This window comes from Hyaena hyaena, unplaced genomic scaffold, assembly GCF_003009895.1.
Source record: "Hyaena hyaena isolate Hyena2069 unplaced genomic scaffold, ASM300989v1 scaffold_695, whole genome shotgun sequence".
In the NCBI taxonomy this organism is placed as follows: Eukaryota; Metazoa; Chordata; class Mammalia; order Carnivora; family Hyaenidae; genus Hyaena; species Hyaena hyaena.
In genome coordinates this window covers 878,040-894,031 of record NW_024081326.1, presented here as the reverse complement: position 1 = coordinate 894,031, position 15,992 = coordinate 878,040, and the positions used below count along the sequence as shown (strand labels likewise).

The window sequence follows — 15,992 nt, the reverse complement described above, 5'->3', positions numbered from 1 at the left end:
ATAGAGAAAGTAAATGGTAGGACTGTTCTAGGAGAGGAAATTAAAAGGCAGATGTAGCAGAAAGACAAATAGCATAAGGGAGTTAAAGTGCTGGTAAGAATGGATAAATTAATATACCACAGGAGAAGTATCTTGGCTGGAAAAAAATGAAAAGAAAACTCACAGGGGCATCTAGATGACTCAACTCAAGACTCAAACTCTTGATTTCGGCTCAGGTCATAGGATCGAGTCCTGGGTTGGAGCCTCCCTGGAATTCTCTTTCTCCCTCTCTCTCTGCCCCTTCCCTGCTTGTGCTCTCTCTCTCTCAAAATAAATTAAGTATTAAAAAGGAAAAGAAAGGAAAACTGGAAGTATACAGGAAATTCTCCAAATATATGACACACTGGTAAAGTTGTAATGTCTGTGAAATGAGATTTAAGTTACTTTTTAATCAAAAATTTTTTAATATTTACTTATTTATTTTTGAGGGAGAGAGAGAGAGAGAGAGACAGAGTGCGAGTAGGGAAAGGGGCAGAGAGAGAGGGAGACATAGAATCTGAAGCAGGCTCCAGGCTCTGAGTTGTCAGCACAGAGCCCAACTTGGGACTTGAACTCACAAACCACAAGATCAAGACCTGAGCCAAAGTTGGCACTTAACTGACTAAGTCACCCAGGTGCCCCAAAAAATTACTTCTACTAATGGGCCTCTTGAAAGTACACATATCATGAACGGAGATTTACTCAACCAGATCTATTTATTTTTGAACTTCTACCTATTTATTCTCTTTATCACCAATTTTATAGGGCATAATGTTCTTCCTTATACACTACCTCAGAGACAATAGCAACACTGTCATGAGGCAGATATTACATATCTAGTTTCATAAATGAAAAATAAATTCTTAAGTGGCTACATGCCTTGCCTAACGTTTCACAACTAGACACAGAACTGGGATCTGAATTCATCTGTTGTTCTACTACCAAATTCTGATACTTCAACAGATGTAAATTTTTTTCTCCACCCCAAAGAGCCAAAATTCCCTAATAAGATACATTTCATATATGTATATATATGCAAATGACTACATTATCTTAAAAACAGAATTTCAAAACTTTGGCAACTTATTATTTAACTGTTTTATGCTGATTTTCCTTCTTTATTTTTAAATATGATTCACTGTAGGGGCGCCTGGGTGGCTCAGTCGGTTAAGTGTCTGACTTAGGCTCAGGTCATGATCTCAAGGTTCATGAGTTTGAGCCCTGCATCAGGCTCTGTGCTGACAGCGAGCTCAGAGCCTGGAGCCTGTTTCAGATTCTGTGCCTCCCTCTCTCTCTGACCCTCCCCTGCTCATGTGGTCTCTCTCTCAGAAATAAATACTAAAAAAAACCCATTAAATTTGATTCACTGTAAACTATTACTGGCATTAGGGTGCTTGGGAGGCTCAGTCCGTTAAACCTCTGACTTCAGCTCATGTCATGATCTCATAGTTTGTGAGTTCGAGTCTCGCACCAGGCAGCACAAAGCCCACTTGGAATCCTGTCTCCCTCCCTCTCCTTCTAACCATCTCTCTCCCCACCCCCACCCCCCAAAAAAAGCACTAAATCAGATACAGTAATGTCCACAGAGTTTAGGGGCAAAATGCAGAGTTACCCAAGTTGTGTCATGATCCAAACTGAATTCATAAAAAATTTTAGTACAAATATGTATACTTATGCTTATGTGTAGAACAAGACACTCTGGAAGTGGTGAAACCAATAAAAACAAACCAGTAATTCTGTCTGCTTCTTTACAGCACTGGTAGTGAACATCATTAATTAACTACACCCTTGACCAGAGCAGAGTCTCATAATCCTTCACAATACAAAAACAACATGCTATTTAGATGATACCAACTAATGCCAAGTTTGCTTGACTGACATAATGTATATTCAATAAACTTTAAGAAAAATTCTCAACAATGAACTTTGTTAAATATTAGAAGAAATCCTTAATAGAACTTAATTCCTTGAAAACAGAAGTGGATGTGGGAGAAGCAAGATTAAAAAACTATCCTTCTGAGGGTGGCTCAGTAGGTTAAGCATCCGACTTCGGCTCAGGTCATGATTTCACGGTTCGTGGGTTCGAGACCCGCACTGGGCACTGTCCCGACAGCTAGCTCAGAGCCTGGAGCCTGCTACAGATTCTGTGTCTCTGACTCTCCCCTGCTCACACTGTCTCTCTCTCTCTCAGAAATAAATAAAACATTTAAAAAAAAAACCCAAAACTATATCTTTCCAAGATGCTCTAGGTATTGTGTTTTAAAGTCCACATACTGGATAATGCCTTAAAGAGCTGTGAGTTTGAAGTATATATATTCAGGAGGATTCTTTATTTACCTAGATTTTTAAAAAATTCATCCCTGTTACACAGAATTTTTCTATTTCCAGATATCACTATTCCATGAATGGCAGTGGGGAGAAGGGTTATTAACTGGTAATAATATCACGTTATTCCATCTAGGGTAACTGACACCCAGGCAAAGAACATCTAGAAAAACACTGGAGTTTTAAAACTTGTTATTATAGGTATCACTATTTAAAGTGCAAATCTGATGGAAAAATATGACCCATTTATGATTAATAACCTCTATCAAATGACTAGGTATAAAGGTCTCAGAGAATGTGAGTGATATTAAGACTCTGATCTAGAATGAAACTGGATTGATAGCCAGGAGAAAACATCATGCTATTGAGACTCAAGAAGCAGAACTGTGGTAACATTCAGAAAGAACAGACAGAGGGCGCCTGGGTGGCTCAGTTGGTTAAGCATCTGAGGCTGAGGTCATGATCTCAAGGCTCCTGAGTCTGAGTGCTGCATTGGGCCCTGTGCTGACAGCTCAGAGCCTGGAGCCTGCTTCAGATTCTGTCTCCCTTGCTCTGCCCCTCCCCCACTCACGCTCTACCACTCAAAAATAAACATTAAAAAAAATGGCTATTCTTGAAAAAAGGAAAAAAGAAAGTAATGACGGATACTGTCTTCTCACATTTAGGGTGTTGGCAGGGCCTGGTAGGCCACTGTCTGCAGACCACTCCTTAGTTTACATCTGAATAGCTTGAAATAAAGAGAGAAGGAAATGTGTGGGGATGTTTTTCTTCTATTAGCATAACAAAGATGCTAAAGTCACAGAACTGTACCAAAGCCAGAGATGGCTACCATCCTACAATTCACTACAAAGCAAAGAATTAAATACCAATAATACCTGTGATGGTTAATATTGTGTGTTACCTTGGCTAGACTATGGTGTCCAGCTGTCTGGTCAAACACCAATCTAGAGGTTGCTGTGAAGTTATTTTTCAAATGTGATTAATGTTTCAATCAGAAGAATTTGAAGAAAGCATATTACCTTCCATAACATGTGTGGGCCTAATTCAATCACTTGAAAGCCTTATAAGAAAAAAGAACGAGGTTCTCCAAAGAGGAAAGATTCTGCTTCCATACTCCCTTTATTCAAAATCAACTCTTGACAGAATTTCCAGACTGCTGGCCTGCCCTGTGGATTTCAGACTTGTCAGCCCCCACAACTACATGAGTCAATTCCTTAGAAATCCTTCCTCTACATCCTTTCTCTCTACACATTTGGTGTGTGTGTGTGTGTGTGTGTGCACGTGCACCTACACACACACACACACACCTCTATGGGTTTTGTTTTGCTAGACAATCCTGATACAGTAGTCTATTGAGAAGCACTATTAGCTTTCCTTATCTCTTTCCCATCTTCTAAACCCTTGTCTTCTGAGAAAAAAAATAAAACCAAGAAAAAGAAACAGGCAAATATCTGGTATTACTGAATCAGTTGATTCCACAGCACAGACACTATGAATATACCTCAATTTTAGAACCTTCAGCATGAAGCTAGGTCTCTCCCCCTGACTTGAAAGAGAACAAAGTATTTTATCTGTCTTAAATTCCTAGTACTAGCAAAGTGACTGGCACACAGCAATAAATGAGTGACTGTATCTTAAGACTGATTAGGTGCTTTAGAAAATTTCACCAGTTAAGCAGAATAGTTTATTTTAATTATAATTTATGTTCAGGGTTAACATCACTTGGACAAATTAAGCAGTTGTAGAAAAGTTAAAAAAAAAAAATGGTAACTCAAGTAATCAATAATACATACTAGTGTGAAGGACAGACATAAAGACTAAGGAAACAGAATACAGAGCCCAGAAATAACATTTTAGAATAACTGGTCAACAAGGGTGCTAAGACTCTTCAATGGGAAAGAGACCATTCTTTTCAGCACATGGTGCTGGGAACCTTGGATATCCACATGCAAAAGAAAGTTGCACCTTTACCTTATGTCCTATAAAAAATTAACTAAGAATGAGTCAAAGACCTAAATGTAAGGTGTAAAACCTCAAAATTCTTAGGAGAAATTTGTTATGACGTTGGAGGTGGTGAACATTTCTTGGATATAACAGTAAAAGCATAGGCAACAGAACAAATAATTAGACAAATGGGTTTCATCAAAATTAAAAACTCTGCACATCAAAAAATACTATTGAGAGAGAAAAGACAAGGCAAAGAATGGGAGAAAATATTTGCAAAGTGTCTATACCTGATAAGGGATTGATAAAATTCCTGGACTCAACAGCAAACCAACAACTCAATTCAAAAAATTGGCAAAGAACTTCATACCCATTAGGATAGCTTTTAAGAGGGCCACCTGCGTGGCTCAGTCTCTAAGCATCTGACCTCAGCTGAGGTCATGATCTCATGGTTCATGAGTTCGAGTGCTGCACTGGGGCAATGTTAGTGCAGAGCCTGCTTGAGATTCTGTTCCCTCCACACTCAAAATAAATAAATATACTTTAAAAAATTAAAAAAAAAACACGTAATCTATACATGCAACATGGGGTTTGGAATCACAACCCCAAGATCAATAGATAGTCACTTGCTCTAATCACTGAGCCAACCAGGAGCCCCAAGGACTCCATTACTTTACAATTCTAACCTTGAGTAAATCTAGGACTTCAGGATACCTGTATGCAGAAGAGAGAAAACTGAGCAGCTGAGAAAACAGGGAGAGTACAAAATATCTTAAATCTGTTTGGATTCTCTGTGTATGGAAGATGAGTCTGAAAATGATGCACAGATTTGGAGTACAACTAGATGCCAGTGTTTGAAAAGTCTAGGGAAATTGTGCAGGCAATAAAATTTAGAAAAATTTTCATCTTCTATATAGGAAGGATGCCAGCTCTAAGAAAAATAACAAAGTGCCAAACAGAAAATGATGCTAGCTACCACTAGTTGTGGGAACATAGATGCCAAGTCACAACTTCCTTAAACATCACTTTCTTTGCCTATAAAATCTGCTATCATATATTCTCTTCCTTCCTCATAATTCTTCCATCTTCCCCTTTCAGACTTTCATTCTCCTATACTCTATCTCTACTTTTACAAAGAAACACAAATATTAGATCTAAAAGGTCTTGTGGAGGCGGGGGGCAGGTGGGCAAATTGACAATGACACACACAAGTCACATGGAAACTACTATTATGAGAAGCAAAACCTATGAGTAAGCAGAAAAAAACCTGTCTGCAGAAAGGACACCGAAGAAGAGGGGAAGAAGGAATAAGTGATTTGAGTTCCTGACTTTCTTTCTAGTTCCTAATTCCATTCCAAATAAGGTTCAGCTGTACTTTCCTGCTACAGCTATCCATGACACTGCCTGTTGTATCTTTTTAACACCCCCACCTCTTTTTAATTTAAGCTAGTTTTAAGTGGGTTTCTCTTTTGCTACTTATGCATTTGTAACTTAGACTTCTCATAGACTCTGTGAGTTAACTAATTATTATATGCACCTGAAAACATTATACAAAATTAAGATAATACAAAGTTTCCCTCATAAGGATAACATAAGGATGTACAAATATAATACATATTGAAACATCCTGCAAATTGTTGAACTTTACAAATGTAAAATATTAACACACTAAAATAAAATTTTAAGATAAAATGGCTAGGGTTTAGTAAGAATTTGCAACTGGGTAAAAGGAATAAATTATATCAACCTATTTTGACTGGCAGAACGAGAAACTAGAAAATCTTTCTCAATGGTAACTAGTGATGGCTTAGGATCCTTTGAAACTGTTGTCTACAAGCATAATTTCACATACTTTAAATTCATAACAGCAGTCACAAAAAATTACAAAGAGACTGGCAGCTTTTTCAGCATATGATCACAGCAGATTTGGGACCAAGAGAGAACTATTGCAGACTGTGACTTATAAATGTTTTTAATCTGAATATTGCAGAACAGCTCATACTTGCGCCAAATTTCAGTCAAAATAACATGTTCCTAAACTCCCTGGATACATTTTCAACACACCAAGTTTTGCAACCAAGTTTTACAAATGAAGAACTCCCTTTTTAATGGCAGCAGATATGCATTTAGATAAATCAACATACCTCATTTGTGGGACTTTAATAAGCATATTTTATAACTATTTTTGAAATTACAGTGATATAAAAATCAGATAGGTAGGACATAAAAGTACTTAAACAGAATGTAGTGAAAAACTACTGAATATTAAAATATTATGTACCAACTTTAAATTTTAAAAAAGTCTACTTAAATAAGGAAGTACAGTGACTGTTTTAGCTACTGGTTCCCCTTTTCTTGTAGTCCATCCTACTTACTAGGCTTCAGCCTGGCTCCACTATTGCAAGCTGTCACTTTTGACTAGAAATGGAATAAAGCCAAGTACTACACAATAGCAGCTTCCTGCTCTGGCCTCATCTTCTAGACCACCCCCAGGCCAATGCCTGCCCACAGATGCTGATCCTACCACGCCAAAAATCCACCAACAGTCAGTTCACAGCTAGGGCTATGATCCTGTATTTTTTTACACTCTTGGCAGAATATATATTCCACAATCTCACAGTTCTCGTTTTCACTAACTTTATGGCAACAAAGCACCTCTAAATTTCAATCAAATGTTAATATGAATGCAAAGTGAAATGGAAAAGGGAGATGCAAAAAAAAAACTTCAGGGACTAATTGAGAATGTGCTCAACTTCTTTCCGTCAAAATATAAATCAGAAACAGATATAGAAAAATATAAGATGGAAAGCTCTCTCAGTAAGCACCATTAATAAAAACAATTCTGTTATTCTAATCTTGTATAATTTTGATTTGCATCCGGCACTGCCTGACTCATTAATTCTCTTTTTTGAGATAAACTTATTAGAGTTAAGTCAAATGTCTCTTACCCGTGAGACTAAAACAATTAGTCAGGAATAAACTTGTTTAGGTGAATGTTGGTCAGAAATGGTTGTTTTTCCACCTTGACCAAGTTCACAGAACTTTTAGTGTTAAGAAGGAACTTCAAAGGTCATATAGTCCAACATCTTATTCAATGCTTAGAGGACTTCCAAAACATAGTACTGTGTCCACATGGCCTCTTACCAGAGCCAAATAAAGAAAAACAATTCTGTAACTTCCTGAATAACACTTATGCTTTTTGAGATAAAAATAACTATCAGCAGCAAATGGAGCTTAAGAGACTTTCCCTGTGGGAAAAAAAGGTAAGAGGGTTTTTTGGAGTGTAGCATCAAACAAGAGGGTTCTGGATCTCTTCTAAAACCATTTTCTTAAAATAATACTTAAAGAAGTCACCATAGAATCTTATCTAAATAAACTTCTCTGAAGGAGTGGGACGGGGGGGGGGGGGGGGGGGGGGGGGGGNGTTTTTTGGAGTGTAGCATCAAACAAGAGGGTTCTGGATCTCTTCTAAAACCATTTTCTTAAAATAATACTTAAAGAAGTCACCATAGAATCTTATGGGGGGGGGGGGGGGGGGGGGGGGGGGGGGGGGGGGGGGGGAAGGGAGGAAGCAAAGAGAAAAAACACTACTACAAAGATATGTTGTTACAATCTGACCATGGCTTGTACAGACAGATAAAAAGTTTATCTACAATCAGATGTAGAAAGAAATGGTAAGAGATCCAGAGACAACAAATTAAGACTGATTGTTAAAAGAGCTGCAGATGGTGGAAGACAAATATCCAATGGTTACGTATCATAGGAAGATTAAGGAGTTTCAAATATCTACCAAAAAGTTTAAGATACCATCTATAAAGAGAAATTTGGAACATGTCTAAATAGGTACCTTTTACTGAGCAGTATGTATGTAGTAATAACTCAATATATCATTTCATTTAATCTTCTTAACAATTCTGAGGTAGAGAACAGCTTTATCTTATACATGAAGAAACCATTTATTTAGAATGCTTTAGACTTTCCCAATGTCACATAGCTAGCAAATGACAAAGCTAGGATTTGAAACCATATCTGCATGAACTGACTTCAAAACTCTTTCTTAACCATTATGTTATATTGACTGTCTAGGACAAAAGACTCTAAATGAAGACCCACTCAATTAGCTGCTTCTGATGTTTATAATAACCAGATGCCGCTGTTAATGTGTAAATTTTGTTACTTTCTTGCTTCAAAGCTTCCAATGATTTCATTTGGCCTACATGATAAAATTAATACACTTAATAACTACACTTACTAACTGTACTTAGCAATCCTTTTCCTCTTTTATCTGACCCCATATATTAATGTAGTATGAGGTCTACTATTCAAAGTCAAATGCTCTTCTCCAGCTGGCCTGATTCTCTACTGTCTTCTAAATCTATCTCCTTTCCTTACTGATCATGTTATCCATCCTGCCAAATGTCTGGCCTCACTGTCCTATTTTTCACTTCCATCTCCCTTCAGATGAATCCTACTCAAATTCTACTTCCTTCATGAGACTTTTAACTGTTTCAAGCTACTGATTTCTCCTTTCTTTGTATTCCTAGTCTTTACTATGTATTTTTGGCTCCTTAAATCAGGTCTATTTTTAATATAAGTTATTGTTGTGAACTATAAACACCTTGAAAAGAAAAAGCACTAGGACTTAGTATATCAATTTTTTAAACCATTAAGCACCTAGCAGGATGCTGTGCACTGGGAAACCACAGAATTTAAATAACTGTTAAATGAATGAAGTCAGTTGGGATGTTTCCAAGGTCAGACATTAAAAAATTTTAAGGGTAAGTCAAAGGGAAGTAGAGTCTAAGCATAAAATTTCCATTTAAAGACTCCTTTCTGGGGAAGTATCAATTGAAATCAGTAGTTAGTGGAACACAAATTAAAAGCTCTAGCCTCTGTTCTGGGCTGGTTTCTCCATCTCTCAACTACACTGCAGATGCTCTCATTCTTGGGGGTTGGGTGTGTGCCATTCCCAAATCCTAAAAGGCATACTTCCAGTGTTTCTTATAAATTCCTATAAAACATGTCTCTTAATAGAAAGTTCAGTTATCATTAAAAAAATCTAATGTCTTGGGGCACCTGGGTGCCTCAGTCGGTAAAGCGTCCGACTTCGGCGCAGGTCATGATCTCATGGTTCGTGGGTTCGAGCCCCGCATCGGGCTCTGTGCTGACAGCTAGTTCAGAGCCTGGAGCCTGCTTCGAGTTCTGTGTCTCCCTCTCTCTCTCTCTCTCTGACCCTCCCCTGCTCATGCTGTCTCTCTCTCAGAAATAAACAAAACATTAAAAAAAAAAAATCTAATGTCTTTCTTTAAAACAATAACGACAACAACACTTTGTTGAGCAGTGTCTGGAAGTCCATTTATTTTTTTTCTTTCAGTTAATTAAATTAATGGGAAACAGTAATTTGATACCAGGAAGAAAACAAATCGGAGAGGAATTCTGGGAAAGAAATTTATATAACTATACTAATAAATCCTGTACCTGGTCACAATCTGATTTCCTCTATAGGGATGTTAGTCATTTTTTTTTAAACATTTATTTATTTTTGAGAGATAGAGTGAGAGCATGAGTGGGAGAGGGGCAGAGAGAGAAGAGGGACATAGAATCCCAAGCAGGCTCCAGGCCCAAGCTGTCAGCACAGAGCCTGACGCAGGGCTTGAACCCATAAACCGTGAGATCATGACCTGAGCCAATGTCAGACACTTAACTGATTGAGCTACACAGGCGCCTCGGGATATTAGTGTTAAAATGATAGAACTACACTATAAATTGAAGTGAGAGTAAAGAAAAGTTAAAAAACATTTTTTTTCTCTACCCACCAAAGTAATACTAACATGAAGTTCTGTTTACTTCCTTCTGTAAACTATTAGTAGTACCACCACAGTACCCTGGGGATTAAATCTGCTCATAAAATGAATTACTACCAACAAGATTTTCAAAATTTTGCCAGTGGCTCATTTATGTCAAATGTTTAATTCAACAAAATATAACATCTGGCTAGCAACAAACAAACTAGCAGTTAGTTGTTCACCTTGGCTGACTGAGGGACTAAATTTTACCTCACTCATATTATCTCATCTTGGTTGTGAAGCAGTTCCAAAGTCCATAATACAATAACAAAAGTTTCTAAGAAAAAAAATACAAGTCTCTGCTACATTCCACTCCTCTAAACTACTGCTAGTTTATCCTAGGCAATCATTTGAGCTATTTTTAGTAAACCAGATGTGTTGAGCAACGACTACCTTAGGGATATTCTGAAACCACAGCCAATAAATTTATATCATCAATGATGTAAAACTTATGGGTCAAAATGGACTCAAAGAGGGGCGCCTGAGTGGCTCAGTTGGTTAAACCTCCGACTTCGGCTGAGGTCATGATCTCACAGCTTTTGGGTTCGAGCCCCACGTTGGGCTCTGTGCTGATAGCTCGGAGCCTGGAGCTTGCCTCGGATTCTGTGTCTCCCTCTCTCACTCTGCCCCTCCCCACTCTCACTCTGTCTCTTGAAAATAAACAAACATTTAAAATAAATTTTTAAAAAATGGACTCAAAGAGGGAAAACAACCTTTTCACTGAGCAATACAGAAATGACAGATACACAGATCTGACAGTCCAGACACATTAACTAAATATTTTAAGACTCTTCTCTGTTCAAGTCTTTAAGCAATTTTTAGTCCAGGTACTAAGAAAATACTGAGGTTTGTTCCACCTGTTCCCTTTTTCTTTAACCAGCAATTCAAAACACAGTAGTACTATATCTAATATTTAGTAAAGCGATTCAATGTGTACATTCTATGATGACAGAAACTGCAGCATTAACAGTCCTCTCTCTAAACTTTGATCAGTTTATTAGAACCAGAACTTCAAAAAGGATCATTCCTTCAGGTCTATGATGATTCTATCTTAAAGTAGGGAAAATACCTCATTACTGCAATGAATTCTAATATACAAGAAGATAAACGTAGGGCATAAAGTTGAACAAGCACATTCTGCTTCAAATCTCTAGTGGTTTTAAAGTAGTGTCCTGTGTGTTATCCCTTCATTACATTTAAAAACAAAGAGAATTGTGATCCCTAGAAAATACTGGACTAACGAGCCAGACCAACCCAGATTTGTTGAGATGAGTCATGTACAATTTTCAGGTAAGAAATAATCTCTTCTATATCCTCTATGAAGCAACCAACTTGAAAACTGCAGGTGTGTGCATGGCCAGAAGCCAAAATTCAGAACAAGATGATTTCAAAATCATGCTAAGAGTTCAATGTTCATATTTCATTATCAAACTGTTTTTCATACGAACTTGATCAAAATTTCAAATTTTGATGAAAAGTTTTTAAAACTTTTCTGTAATCACCCTTCAAAGAAAAGTAACCACACTACACAAAAATAATAGCAATTAACAAAACAAAAACAAAACCCCATACTATAAAAGGCACCTTTCAGAATCAATAATTTGGTTTTTATCCTCCTTCCCAGCCAGTTGGAAGACAGAGTAGAAGGTGCAGAGTTCCCTCCTACTTCCTCTCTTTTCCCTTCCCCCTCTACTTCAAAGAAAGTTAACTGCAGCCAGGCATGATCAGGAAATCTAAAAGGAGGAAGCAGAAACTCATTTGTGTGCATAAGGAAGGAAAAAACAGAATTAACAATACCATGCTGCTACAGTGACCTAATTAATATGCACAGATTATATTATTTAAAAGATGTTTATTTGGTTTTTTTCCTCATTCAACTCTCTTTCCAAAACAGTGAAAACTAAAATGATGATTGTACCCCAATTCCCCAACTACATGCCACCTAAAAAAGTGACCAGATCAACTTTAATACGTGGCATTTGATATTCAATGCACTAAAATCAGAGCTAAGTGTAGGATTCAAACCAGTGACCTAAAGGTGAAATGATCTATATTAATCCTGGTTTCCTAACCACTACCTTAAATAATGTTACTATTCCGATATATTAAAACATGGCTATACAACTTTATAAAGGAAATTAGAGGGAGCATACTACTATAGAATAAAATGCTAAGAATGCAAGGAGAAAGATGGTCGGTGGGAATCCCCACTAAAAAAAAAACATTTGTGAGAATGTTTAAAACAAAAGTTATATGTATTCATCACTCTATACACAAAGGCCATTTCTAAGGAAGGTTTTCCTCCAACACACTTAAGAAGTCTATAAAGGGTGATTAACATCTAGATTCAGAAGAAATTGCCTCATGAAATTTAAATAAATGAGAAAAAACAGGGAGAACATTTAAAAAAACATGTTCAGTTTTCCCCCAAATCCTTTTGACTTATATAGGGTTACCCTAAAGTTAAGATATGTCAAGACACTATTTACAAAATCTATGCCAGTAACAGCTGCCATGTTTAAGATGCCAAAGAATTTAATGTACTGTTTGGACAAGTGGTTAGAGAAAAGCATTCTGGGATAAAGCCACTCTAATTACATGAACTCTAAAATTGTTTCCTTTATTGTGAATGTAGCTAGCTCTATTTCACAAACTCATTTAAATAAATAAATCTGAAAAACTAGACTGAGCCATTTTAGGTATCTGGAGTACATTTTCATTCAAAATATTACAATAAATGTCTATCATTTACATGCTAAAGAAAATATCCTTATATATTTTTTAACCAGGTTAGTAAGAAACTATATATATTAAAATACATATAAAAAAGCTCTATTATAAACCATCTATTACTTTTAAAACTCCTAAGAAATCCTAAAATTAAGGTATGCTGGATCCCTAAATCAAGGGCTGTTAGTATTAATTCCTTCTGATTTTTTAGAACTGAAAACTTACATTTGTGAAAGACAAATGGTTAAAATGTCAAGAAAAATTACTTCATCTTTAGAAGATATAGTATTCTGCTAGGTTAAAGATCAACTGGCCTATACTAGCAGAGCAATACAAACAGCTTACTAACAAAGACAACTGTCTATTTCACCAAATCAAATAAGACTTTAGCTCTTGTGCCTTTAGTTTTTAAATAAAATTATGTAATTTATCAGAATCTAAAAGCTTAACATGTTAAAAAAGACACCCAAAAACTCTGTAAAATCTCAGTGTATTCAATGATTATAATTTTAATAAACATGTTGTGGAGATTTAGGCCACCTGGCAAAACACTTTATTTTTAAAAGTAATTTCTACATAATGATTTCACTTCTCTAAATCAAATCCAAGCTGAAACTTCCAGAGTGCTGCTAATCAGCAACCACAAAATTAAAACATTAAAGGCTGGAAGGTTCCTTTGATTTTACTGGACTCACCCAGTCTAATTCCGACTAAAAGACTGTTAGAAATGAAACAAATTATAATAAGGCCTATAGTTAAGCTAAATGGCATTCACAGTTAAAAACAAAACAAAATAAAACCCAAGGGAAAAGCTCTAACACCTCCAATATTATACCGGGACTTGCTATGAATTTTCAGCTATAAATATTGTAAACAAAGAGCAAAAAGGGTAACAGTACAAAAACCAGGTCATTTAATGAAATAAGAAAAATAATGCAAAAGGACAAAAGAATATCTTTGTAGACTTCAAAATAACATTTACCTCAGGAAACTATCCTCCCATTTTGGTAGATCTAACAGAAGAGGCACATAACTACCCTAATTCCCTAAGTATTATAACTCCACACACAACAAATCACTGCTCATTAACTCAAGCTCTTGTTCTTTCCATGGAAACGATGCCTCTATATTTTATTTTCGGAAAACAGTAACTATTCTGAAATGAAATAGGAGTACTGACTTTCAGCTCCATTTAAAAAAAAAAGTAAAACTAGTTCACTCATCCTTTCTTTCAACACAATTATTTTAATCACTTAAGTAAAAAATGTATGAAAGACATATTTAATTCAATCTGAAATCCAAATATATAAAGAAAACAAACATCTATGAATTCTTCTTTATAACTTATGAAATTAACTGACAGAAATTCACTAGAAATTTTAAAACTCACTTTGCCTACTATTTTTGACAGGAGTTTCTTCATTTGATTTAAATCTTAAAGTCTATTAGAAAATATATTTCCAATTAAATGTATTTGCATTTAGACTGCAACTGGGAACTAAAATTTAGAAAATGAACAATTCAATCACTGACAGGCTAAAGGAAACTTCTCACTTAAAAAGGAAAAGGACTACTACTATCATATGCATAAACATTAATCTCATTTAATTACATTAATTGACCCAAATCATAACCTTTAGAGCTTGGAGACAAAAGTAATTTATACTAATATCTAACCAGTTATTTTCCAACAAATGAACACTATTTATAATGGCAGGGACTTAATTTTGCTCACTTGTGTATTCTCAGTGACAGAATGCTGCCTAGCTCCTAATAACTTCTTAGTATATAAATCCGTTGATTGAATACACTAACCATTTATCCTATAATTGAAATTTATTGAAAGCACCAGGTTTCCTGAACATCTACATGTTAGTTCAAACTGAATTATTTAAAAGAATATCTATGTTATCAGTAAAGTTTCAAGATTAGTTAACTTTTAAAAGCAACCTAAAATTTCTTACCTGGTAGGGTTGAAAGGCACTATCTTCAGTTAAAAAATCCAGTTGTTTATCTACAAGGAATTCTACTGCAGTGATTGAACTGGGTATACTTTTTTCAACCAGGGGTTTGAAAGTCTGGTAAAAGAAAAAATTTATAATGGTTATTTTCTGTGTTTTATATTCAAATATGAAGGGTATATACATACAATGTATAGATACCATTATTATAATGGTTTTAGGATACCAATTAACATTAGTTTTCATATTATAATCTAAATGTCTTTATCCATACAATATTTTGCACTTAAAGAATGAAGTAGATATATAAGTTGTTTATTTTAAATATCAAATATACATGATGTATAAAAGTGTCTATGATAAAAAAAGAAATTGCTTCTGAAATAATAAACTTGGTAGGAGAGCAGACCTACCCCAACTCTTTTTTAAAAAATTATTAAGTATTAACCTTTATAAAAACAGAGCAGGTATAGTTTACATATTTTTCCCCCCTAGCTCATTCACATCAAGGATTTTAAATGATCAGGATGCATCTGGTCTTCTAACTCCACCCCGTGTACTACCCACCCCCGCCCCTGCCCCTGCCCCTGCCCCAAGCACAAATAAAAATCCAGCTGCTTCAGTAAGAGCAGTGTGGGGGAAGGGAAGCAGGAAAGAGGGAGGTAAGAAGTATTACACAAAATCCACCTCTCAGTACAGACTCTATTACTTTAAAAATCAAATGAAACAACAAACAAACCAAAAATGGAGGATCCGTGGCTATATGATTATTTCAAAGAACACTTGCTCATCTTTTACATAAAAGAGTTTACCCAAATCTTGGGGTAGGGTGGGAGTGAGGCAGAAAAGGAAGAGGAAGGAAGGAAACAAAGGTACTATGTATGCATTTTTTTAATTACTGTCACACTTTCGAAGCAGAAGCAGCTTGAATAAAAACCCAAGTGTCACATCCTCGGTACTTTTCTAAACACTTAACAATATAATGGCGTTACTATAAAAGAATAAAAGTTTAGAACATGGAATTAACCAACTTTATAAATTACCTATAGAACATGGAGAAATCTTTCTTGCTATAAGCCAACTTTGGTTTGGATACAAACCAAAGCTTTTGGCACAGACAGTAAAAATCCCCAGGAGATTCAAAGCCATTGTGTTTCCCCTTCTCAGG

The 15,992-nt window shown here is 35.9% G+C and overlaps 1 protein-coding gene across 5 annotated transcripts in view; it reads right to left on the bottom strand.

Moving 5' to 3' along the window:
* Positions 1–15,992, bottom strand: part of JMJD1C (jumonji domain containing 1C) — a 317,069-nt gene that overhangs the window by 69,964 nt on the left and 231,113 nt on the right. For all 5 annotated transcript variants that reach the window (XM_039217454.1, XM_039217455.1, XM_039217453.1 and 2 more), the window contains one exon: positions 14,828–14,941. Coding sequence is in view for 2 of the 5 variants with exons in the window: in XM_039217453.1 (XP_039073384.1) it covers positions 14,828–14,941 (114 nt within the window). In the remaining 3 variants the exon portion in view is untranslated. The remainder of the gene's footprint in view (positions 1–14,827; positions 14,942–15,992) is intronic.